The 10,769-nt window shown below is 43.5% G+C and overlaps 1 protein-coding gene across 2 annotated transcripts in view; it reads left to right on the top strand.

The window, feature by feature from the left end:
* Positions 1-1,292: 1,292 nt before the first annotated feature.
* MLLT3 (MLLT3 super elongation complex subunit) overlaps positions 1,293-10,769 on the top strand; it is a 105,952-nt gene continuing 96,475 nt past the window's right edge. For both annotated transcript variants that reach the window (XM_064176881.1, XM_064176882.1), the window contains exons 1-2: positions 1,293-1,503; positions 2,066-2,246. In XM_064176881.1, the coding sequence (XP_064032951.1) occupies positions 1,492-1,503; positions 2,066-2,246 (193 nt within the window). In that variant the 5' untranslated portion in view covers positions 1,293-1,491. The remainder of the gene's footprint in view (positions 1,504-2,065; positions 2,247-10,769) is intronic.

Raw genomic sequence — 10,769 nt, 5'->3', positions numbered from 1 at the left:
TGGAGGTGTTCAAGAAAAGACTGGCTGAGGCACTTAGTGCCATGGTCTAGTTGATTGGACAGGGCTGGGTGCTAGGTTGGAGTGGATGATCTTGGAGGTCTCTTTCAACCTAGTTGATTCTATGCTAAGAGTTTTCAATGTGGCAAAAATTGCCACAGATCGTTTTTGGACAATTTTAAGGCTGCTGGATATATTAATCTCACAGGCATCAATATTGTGATTTAGATGTGGGCTGCAAAACACTTCCAGCCCCTCACTGGCATGGTCCTTTGCCATGAAACAGGGTGTTACTTCTCATATTGCTGAGGAGACATGCAACTTTCTGAGAGTCGTTGTTTACAAACTTTGGGTTCATTAATGCTGGAAATAGCAGTTAGTCCTACAAACAAGTGTAAATAATCCTGACTGCCATCTCCAGCCTGCTGCTCATCCCCTCCTAACACACTTAATGCAAACAGGGCATCCTGGAACTTTGTGTCTTTCTCTTCGGTTTTCCAAGAGGATTTATTGGGGGCTTCTCAGGAGCAGCTGCATGTGACAGTACACGAGAGAGAAGCTGAGGTTTGGGAAGTCGTTCTTTTAGGGTACCTTTAGCATAAGGACTCCTTTTACTTAATTACAGCTCTTAACGGCTGAGGCCAGCAAGTATGTATGTCCCAGCCGCGGAAGGCGGTGGGCAGGCGGCCTCAGCGTGTTGCCACTTCCCAGCGATAGAGGAGTTCTTCCTTCACGCTGTCAACAGCGGCGGACTGAAGCCGCCGCGACGGTGCCGTCGCTGACGCTGAGGATCCTGCCCACGATGGATAAAGCGGCAGCAAGCCGGCAAGCAAGAGGCTTTGCTCGGGGCGCGAGACACTGCTCCGCGGCCGCGGCCGTGAGGCGGCTGGGGGGGGGACGAGGACGGCGACCCATGTCCGGGGTCCTCCTTGCTCGGTGCGAGCTGAGAAGAACACTACTGCACTTCTCTTTTGTTTGCACCTGTTCTTGCTCGTCTTCCCTGACTTCGACTCCCCACTCCGGGTGTAGGACTACCGCAGACCTCCTGCTACCCACCCGAAAGAGAAAAACTCTTCACCGCGCCCCCGAACCTGTTCCTTTAAGGGCCAGCCGGATGGGGGCGGGGGGCGAGGGGGCCGGGGCAGGCGGAGAGGTTCGCGGCCGCGCCCCATTGGCTGCCTGTCGCCGCGTTCCATTGGCTGCTCTTCGCCCGCCTCCCTCCTCACGCGGCTCTGTCTTGGTGTCAGTGCTGGGCGGGGCGCATGCGCGCCGGGGTTTTCTGCGGCTGGCGGGTGGCTGTGGGCTCGGTGTGGTGCGAGGGAGGGGAGGAAGCCGAGGCAGACTACAGGAGTAGTGAGGCGGGGGATGTCCGCCGCCTGGTCGCCCGCTAGTGCTTTGCGCACTCGCCGTGGCCTTCTCATTTTCATGAATTAGCCCTGCGGGGTGCGGACTGAGGGCAGGAGCGAGCACCTCAGTGTAACCGGCGCCCCAGGCATGGCCAGCTCGGTGAGTACCGCGGAGCCGCCTCCGTCTTGTGCTGCCCAGCACCGCCCGGTGCTTGCTGCCAGGAAGAGGCTGGCGTGACGTGGAATTTCTCCTTGTGCGGCTTTCCCTGTTTCCCGCTGCTTGTCCGCCGCTCTCGGCAGCGGTACGTAGCACGCACACACCCACCCACCCGGAGGCAAGCAGCGGGTGTCGCCCCAGTCATGTTCTTGCCACTGCACCGGGGGCACCGGTTGCAGACGCGCCGAGAGGGAGGACGGTGCGTCCATGACAGCGGCCCCCGGCTACTCGCGCCGGCAGGACAGCACCGCGAGCTGACGACCGCGCCTCTCCGCGTCGTTGCTCTGGCAGTGAAAGCTCTTCTACACCCTCGCCTGGGGGCCCTATTTTTTGTTGCAGAGTTGCGTTGGCGCCTTTCTCTCTATATTTTTTTTCCCCGGGTTTATGGCACTGTTTTGTCCTTGTGTTCCCCCTCTGCCTGCGATGGGTCCGATTTCCTACGGCTACCCGCCCAGGCCCTTGTCCACTGGCGCTCAACGGCCGCTCCCCGCATCTCCCCATGCAGTGTGCCGTCCAGGTGAAGCTGGAGTTGGGGCACCGAGCCCAGGTCAGGAAGAAACCCACCGTGGAGGGCTTCACCCACGACTGGATGGTATTTGTCAGAGGGCCCGAACACAGCAACATTCAGCACTTTGTGGAGAAAGTCGTCTTTCACTTGCACGAGAGCTTCCCTAGGCCGAAAAGAGGTAGGTGAGGTCCGCCGCGGGTCGCCCCGACGGGTCGTGCTTTCTGCTTCCACCGCCGGCCACCTTGCCGGCGCTAGGCAGCTAGTGGAGGGTTCTCCCCCCAAAGGTGAGCCCTTCCCGGCCGACTCGAAGCGGGTGCTGCTGTGATGGGCCTGTGCCGGTGTCCCTACAGAACAAAAGCACTCGTCGGTGTGATGGTGGGCTGCGTTTGGCCCTTTTCCCGCGGCCCTTGTGGTTGCCTGCTGTCGCGGGGGAAATCTTTATCTTTTTGCCTTTCCACTCTACCGCACTTGCTGTCCGGCTCGCTATTCGGGGCTGCCTGCTGTCCCGGCTCCTGGACTGGCGGTGTGTCCGTCTCCCGGCTCATTTCGGCCTCGCGTTCGCGACACGGAGCTGAGTTCTGTCACTGGTGGTTTTTGCCCACGTGTTGCATTCTTCTGGCTGATGTTGCTTTCTTCCGAGGTACGAAATGTCTGACTGGGACAGGGATGCCTGCTTCTGTTTTGGTAATTGCATTTGGTCTCCCCCCAGCACGTTCGGTTTAGTTATTTAGCTCATTGTCAGGGCTTTACGCTTTCTGAAGTACACAGACTTTTCAAAGGTGTATATATGTGCTACATATGTACCTACGTATGTTGGCCTGAGAATTGTGTAAGAAGCTTTTCATTTTCAGACTTGATTTCTGGGGCCTTACTGCCCTGATAATTATAGTTACATTAGTGGAGGTAGCAGTGCAAGTAAGACAAATGGGCACTTTTTTTTTATCCGTGAGGACACAATGTCTAAATAGTTTGCCTTTTATTTTGATATGTAATATTTTTTGGAAGCTAGAACTCCTGCAGTTCCTTGAGCAACATCTTTATAAATCCTGCCTGCATAGAACTACGTGGGAGAAAATTGAATGTTTAGGGAGCAAAAGACAGGAAACTGGGTCTTGGGATTATTTTTTTTTTTAATGATAAGAGGAAAATTCATATTGTGAGTTAGTGTTTCTCAGTTTCAAGAGACCAAACTGTAACTTCTGTCAACTATTTTATTTTTTGTAGAATATATTCCTTCCCTTAATCAATAGTGTGTAATAACTGAAGTATTTTGGGTGCTGAGATAATCTTATGAAGTGTAAGATGTTAATTGCCTTTTATTAGAGTCAATACATTTAAAAATCTACTTCAAGCCAGTGCACTACTGGACAGAGTTGTAAATGGACTGTATGTAATAGTGCCATATTTCTGATTAATTGGTTTGCTTAGATTGCACTGTGGAGGCTTCATCCTGTTTTCTCGTGATTCTTGAGCAGAAACCCATGGCTTTAAGTCAGTCTAAATAGCTTGGCAGAGTAGTCACAACATGTGAGATAGTGTTTTCTGTTTTCAGTTAACTGGATCATGTGTTGAAATCAGTGATATAAAGTTTGTGATCTTCTCTGCTCTTACTATTTATACTTTATTTACCAGGCTTGGGGGTCGACTGCTAGATATGATGTGGAGCTTGCTAGTAAGGATATACTTTTAAGATTTTTGCAAGTGAAAGATGTATGGGTTGCCACTGGAAGTGCTTTGTCTCCAGCTGCTGAGTTGAGTTAGGCACTCATTTAAGCCATTGCTTTAAAGTGTTTATTGTGGGGTTTTATTTATATGCATCATTTTCATGATGTGGCAACTGCTGGGAAAGATGCCAGTTTACACAGCCTGTGAGGGAAATTGCTGTATTGTGATTGCATGAGTTGGATTGTAGAACACTGCAGCCGCTCCCATCAGTAGAGTGTAAGCACAGGTGGTGAGCACCTCGTTTATTTCTGGGCTTTGCTTAGCCTCCTGAACTGCAGCAATGAGCAAAAAATCATTGCTGAAGTAATTACAGCCCCTTAAAATCACAGTGGGAAAGATGAGTGTTGTGCTGCTGTGAGTGATCAGTCTATGAGTTACCTGTTTTCTGCTGTTCAGAAGTGTTTAAATGTGTGGTGGTGATGTGTGCCTTGTAAATGGGAGCATTTTGTTATCTTTCTGATGTGCAAAAACAAATAATTTTTTTGAGAAAACTGTTCTAGGTTTTCTTGGTTCTGTAAACCAGTACTGTTTCATTTAACTTCATATGGCCTTCAGGGTAGTATCTTGTTTATTTAGTAGGAATGGTATGTTTGTTTGTAGTTTAACTAAAATTGCTCATTTCTTGTCGTTTTCTCTGAAGTTACATATTTTGTTTTAGTATAGGATAACTTACTACTTGTAGGTGTTTGGTAGGTTCTAAGCCATGGGTTTAGCATGCTGAAATAGGTGTACAACACTTAGGAAAAGCAAGTGCTAGTGTGCTGACTGTCTGTTATAACACTTGGTTCTGTGGTGATTCACACTGTGAATGGCTGCTCTGACATGGATGCTTGCTAGAAAGAGTTTTAATTCATCATCTCTACCCATATGTCTGGTCAATTTGAAAATAATAAATGAATAGGCTGTCATAGGTATAATTAGTTCATTGTTGTTCTGTTGCCAAATAATTTGTTACCAGGGTCATAGTTACTTAAAAAATGGGGTCAGAGGCAAGGGAGGCATTTGCTTAGCATGTTTATGAGAATAGATGGATAAACTGTTTGCAGGCTATGGCTGTGGCTTTGCTTATCTATTCTGGCTTTGCTAGGGGTCTTGGAAATACTTGAAGTTGGTGGTGAGTTCTCAAACACGTGTCCAAGTGTTCTGATAATTACTGCAGAGCATACAGGGTTCTGTACCCTGAAGTTGTATCAGTTTTGCAGTGGAAATGTAGCAAGGAGCAGTGTTGAGACATTGGAGCTTGGAGCATGTTGGTTTGTGTGTGTGAGAATGGGATAGAAAGATGGTGGTGACTGACAGAGAACAAAGTGTAGAAAAGCTAGAGTGACCTAATAAAGTGGCTTTCTTCATCTTTCGCTGTGTCTTAGCTTAAAAACTCAATTTGCAGTGGGTTTAGGTTTTTTTGCTTGCCTTGTGATGACTGTGTGCTCCAATTGATCTTTGCATGGTAGAGCAGGCATTTGCAATGACTGCTTCCCTGTACTTTCTCCTGTTTGATGGCCTGCTTCTGCCATGTGTCTTCCATAAGTAGTGTCATGAGTGGCAGCTACAGGACTGCTTCTCATGTTAAGGAAGTAGACTCATGGCCAAATTCAGTTTTGAGCAGGATTTGCAATACAAAAGCTCTCTAAAATCTTGCTGTCACAAATATCAAACTTGTCTATTTCATGATACTGTTGTAAGTAGGCTAAGAGAAGACAGGGAGTATTAATGAGATTGTATTTTTATTTCAATACGTGTTGCTTACCATTCATTTTTTTGTGTGAAAAAGTGCTGCATGTAGAAGTGGAGTATATTGAAGTATGTCTGTGGAATTTGTTGCCAGGTTATGGTTAGTTGTGATCTGCTGCAAGACAATAACCAAAAGAGTAGCTGTTGCTCTTGTTCGGTAACGTCTCATGTTATTTCTTTGGATGGTCAGTGGTATAGAAATACTTTTTTCTTGTTCTCACCTAATGAATGCTGGTGTTCTGCCACATCAATATCTGTTGTTTGTACTGTAACAAGTGATTTTAAGTTGCTGTTCATTAATGGTGTATTTTGACAAACTGTATTTTCCTTGGTAAAAGTAGCCATGGGCCAGTGTTTTTGTGCTAATAACTTAGAATGAAAATGGTGGTTTGGACACAGGAATGTTGTAACTTAGAGTGGGAGATACTGCTTTCCCCTGCAGAGTTTGAGTGGAGCAATGCTTACTATATCTCATAGATGGAGAAGTTTTACAATGGTGTGGCAAAACGATGGAAGTCAAGCTACTTTTTGTTCTCCTGTAGAATGGCCCAAAGTGTAGTATTACTCTAAAAAGTCCACTTTCTAGAATCAGTTAGTTTTGTTAAGGTTGTTCATTAGTGCAGAATGAGAATTTAGTGGACCATAACATAATCTTCCTTGGAAAAGTTAAAAAGTCTCCTCTTTTCATTCTGTTGTTTTGTAGGGCTTTTGTGAGGGGGAATAAACTTCAGAAGATGCAGTCCCTATCATCACTAACAATATTTGTTAGTTTGCTTTTTAAAGTAACTTTCTCTCAGAGCCTCTGGTACCCTTGGGCAGGTAAGAAGACTTGGGCAACAGAAGTAGTAGTGGAAGGTACTGCTCTGCAAGCCTGCACAAACTCAAGAGCTGGCTTTGGTTCTGATGTGTCATGTACTGATGCATCTGATGTATCATCACATTGATGGTGATGTGCTGTGTGAGAGGCACCTAGTCTGTTCATTCCACCCTTGGTGCACAGCAAAACACCCTTCACTTTGTTTTGCAAGCTCTTCTTATGAAAACATATTTGCAGACAAACCCTATTTTGCTAGACAGGTTTATCTTTAAAGGTGGAAAATTATTTTTGGTACAAAAAAAACCCCAAGCCAACAAGCTCATGGCTTTTTTTGTGCCCCTGGAGTGGTTTTTAAAGAGTGCCAACAAAAATTAAACTCTCAAATCAAATTGGAAAGAAAATACAGCATTATATTTAGAGAGAGAAATACAGAGATAATACAAAGCAATTTCCCCATCCCAAAAACTCAATCTACACTTCCCAGTGCTCCAATCCTTCCCCCCCACCAATGCCTCTACCATCCAGAGAAGCCTAAACAAGCCTCTGGAGGCCTACCACTTACATGTTCTTCCCGATAAGGTGTCTCCTGCCACACACACACAGGGCAGGAGGAGGAGGAAAGGAGAGCAAGCTGACCTTGTTGTGAGTCTACAAAGACTTAGCAGAATTATGGGATTGAATCACAATCTTCTAGTCCCCAGATATTTCTTTTTACCCTACAGCCTCAATCTGGGACAGCCCTGTACAATACTGTGAAATGAAAACATGCCAATCAAATTCCACTTTTGGATTCTTTGTGCAATACTGAACTATGTTGGCAGTATCCCTTGCTCAACTCATGATGGACAACTTGGTGCACCTGTTTTTAGTAGCATGCATGTTGTCTTGTAAAATGTTGGAAAAAATGGCCAAAAAATCATCTCACTCTTCCTGATACATTTTTTCTTTTGCTAATTCTTGCTCATTAAGTATATGAACTCCCTTGAACAAACAAACAGAACTTCAACCCTTCCCCCAATAAAAAATGTGAAACAAAAAAACCCACAAAACCAAAACACCCCCAACCCTCCAACAACAGTAAACATCCATCCTCACCACATTGTCTCTCCATGTTTCATTTGAAGTCAGTGAGACACTTATCTCTGTTTATAAATTTTAGTAAACTGAGTGATGTGAAGATGAAGACCCACAAGTGAATTCTTACTGTATGACTTAAGTTTTGTGTTTGTAACAACTAGCAGAGGCAGATGGTCAAGATAATAAATAGGCAATCAGTTTTCTGCTGGATATTTTAATAGGATATTTAGTTACATTTGGAAGAATTTAGGTTAACTGTACAGTTGGGTTAATTGGTTGGTGTTTTTTTCCTCAAACTTTGCCTAAGGGTAACCCTTATGTAATCAGTCTTACAAGTCTGATACTGAAGAAGCTTTGATATTGATAATCTGTGATTGTAAATCTTGCACACTTTACCCTTTATATATAAATGTCTTTAAACCACATATTTGCTATTACAGGTTGGACAATCTGAATTGCAGGTGTAATTCTATGTTCAGATTTTTCGGTGTTAAGTTATTAATCTGTAGTCAGAAATCTGTTTTGTGTTTTTTGTGATCCTGTTAAAGGCATGAAGGCTGTTTTTGTACTAGTATTGTGAGGTATGGTTAGAATTGTGCTTTTGGTATATTGGTTTTGTTTCTTTGTTTGATTTCAGATATTGGGGAGAAATGTTAGGGTATCTTATCCTTTGTTTTGGTATAATCACTCAAAGACTGACAGCTTGCTAGTTGCAACCTAAAGCCTGCTGATGATGCTTGCAATAGATGGGTAATGCAGAGATGAATTATGAAATTTTGATCCAAAATTAGATGTGTAGACTGCTCCAATTTGACAATTTGACTATGTTCTTTTTTGTGAGATTCCTGTGATAGATATCTCTGTACTTCTAAACCAGCAGAATTTGGTGCATGTGTGATCATTCTTTCTTCTCTTCCCAGAAGGGAGTGATGTGGATATGCGAAAACAAAGGAACAGTCAAATTCTAGCACTTATATGTAATTGCAGGGGTTTTTTTTTACCTTGTCACAAAGCATTTATCTTCTAACCGAAATGGTTTGCATTTTGTATTACTGTTGGCTTTTTGCCGTGGGAGGGGGAGGAAGAACAGACTGGTGTTTAAAGACACTTCTGTGCTTACTTAAAACAAATTCCCACACAGAGATTTAAGATTAAATGTGTTATAGTGCCCGCTGTGAAAGGATAGAGCAGAATCTCTTGTTCAGTACCTGCTAAAAAAACAGTATCATTAACTACTTCCTGTGGTGGCGTTTATTTAAACAGTAGTAATTGGCAGGATTCTTCCTGTTAGGCAGAGACAGTCATCAGAGTGTTTCTCATCGGTATCCTTGTGATGATGCCTCTAGGTAGAGCATCAGTGCTTAACTCTCTCCTCAGCTTGCCAGCTCTGGGTGTATCATGTCATTAATCCTGCACCAGCTCTGGCTCTTGTGAGGTGTCCTGGTTTATTTCTTTGCGCTCTCTAGACAAGCCTAATGGCGCTGGGTATGTTTGATCTTAAAATCTGTGACACGTTGTGGCAACCGAAGTCTCAACAGCTGTAACGTTATGAAAATGCTAGATCAAATCTAATATATTTTAAAAGTAGTTAAAACCTATTTTCAGAAGTTGATGCATGTGAATTGCCTTTGTATGGCTTCAGCAATTTAACTGTAATTCTGTGGGGAAAAAAGGTATATTCCTCTACAATAGGGTGTGTCTATTTTTCAGAGGGAGTTTTGTTTGTGATAATGAATACCAGGATAGGTATTTCTGTTTTCAGATGGTTATGATAGTAGAGCATGAACTGGATTATTATGTAGGTAGCACTCATGAGATCCACACTGGAGTTTTTGAGAAATTAGGAGGAAGACTGTGGAAAGATTTTGGTGCATTTGAAGACTGAGCACTAAACATATTTATACATGCTGGTCCTAAATTCGGTAGCAGGCTGGAGGATAGAAGTACACTAGTACTTGTGTAGTTAACTGGTCTTGCACAAAACAAACCCTAGCAGGTAACCTTCAGTCATCTCAAAAACAGTGAGCTATAGCAGGGATGAATCATGGTAGAATTTGAGAATAATATCTGGAAAGCATATACAAACATTTTGGAGGGGAGAGAAGCCAGAACCTGTGTTCTGTGAACATGCTGTTTTGCTTAGCTCTTTGTTAAAAATAAAATCCCAGAAATTTCTTTGTAAGCTACACTGTAGTCAGAAAATAATATTGTTTTGAATTTCTCTGCAGTATGTGAAGGTTCTGTCTTGTCTTGATACTGCTATTGTTACACCTCTTAGAACTGTGAAGGTCTTTTTACCTGTGACATAATACTTGTACCGTTCAGACTTTTAAATTTATTTCTTTGCCTGGCTGCTATTAATTGGTTGAAAGTGTCTTATAAGTAAAGTTACGGTTTCTATGAGTCTGTGACTGTTATAAATGCTCCCATTTGTATCTAGCAAATATCCCAGAATGTAAAGCCCGATTTTTCAATTTGCTGAAGTTTTAAAGCTGATTTAGTTCAGTCATGTTTAAGACTAGAACTGCAAAATATTGGTCTGACATCTTCTTGATGAGAAGTACTTTACTTGTAATGTCCTCAGTAATTCATTACAGTTAGGTTAATAGAAGCAGCTGTGCTTTATAGCATAATACAATTTAGTGGTAATGCAATTACATATCCATATCAGGAAGTTTACTTTAAGAGTCATACTTTTTTTGGTGTTTGGTCTTAGTGTGAGAAACAGTGGAAACGCTGAACTTATTTAATAAAAAGGCAACATATAACTGTGTTCTCTGTCTTGTGATCTAAGCTTCTTTTGTCTCTGTTTTAAGTATAGGGAGGTAGCAGCCTTTCTATTAGTCTAGTTACCTACTATCTCTTCTTATAAGAATCTTGGCTTGTGTTTACTCTTCATTGCTGTCATCTGTATGATACTTTTTTTTTAGGGGAAAAAAGGTACTTAAGATCTGACTAGTAAGATTATAGTAAAGTATTCATGTGTAAATTACTGTGAAGCAGCTCAGTCTAAGTTCTTTGGGTGCCTTTGGCAATCTTGTGCAAATACACCAAGACCAGCCCTTGAACCTAATTCAAATACGGTAGCCCAGCAACAGTAAAACATTTCAGTCAGGTGCTGCTATGCAGTCCTAGTGCCACTTTTCCAGTGGTTTAGTCAAAGTGTTGCTGTCCTGTCTTGAGTGCAATAGAGATGACAGTGAAAAAGACTGTTTTGTATAGGGGTGCCCTGAACCATAGCCTGCTTCATCTCTTGGGTGTGTTAGATGGGCTTCAGGAAGGCAGCAGTGGCCTTTGGTCTTCAAGCTGGACCTGAACAAGCAAGTCATTTTGTATGGGTCCAGCTACAGC

Source organism: Pogoniulus pusillus, chromosome Z (genome assembly GCF_015220805.1).
Source record: "Pogoniulus pusillus isolate bPogPus1 chromosome Z, bPogPus1.pri, whole genome shotgun sequence".
NCBI classification, from domain to species: Eukaryota; Metazoa; Chordata; class Aves; order Piciformes; family Lybiidae; genus Pogoniulus; species Pogoniulus pusillus.
This window is presented reverse-complemented; position numbering and strand designations above follow the sequence as displayed.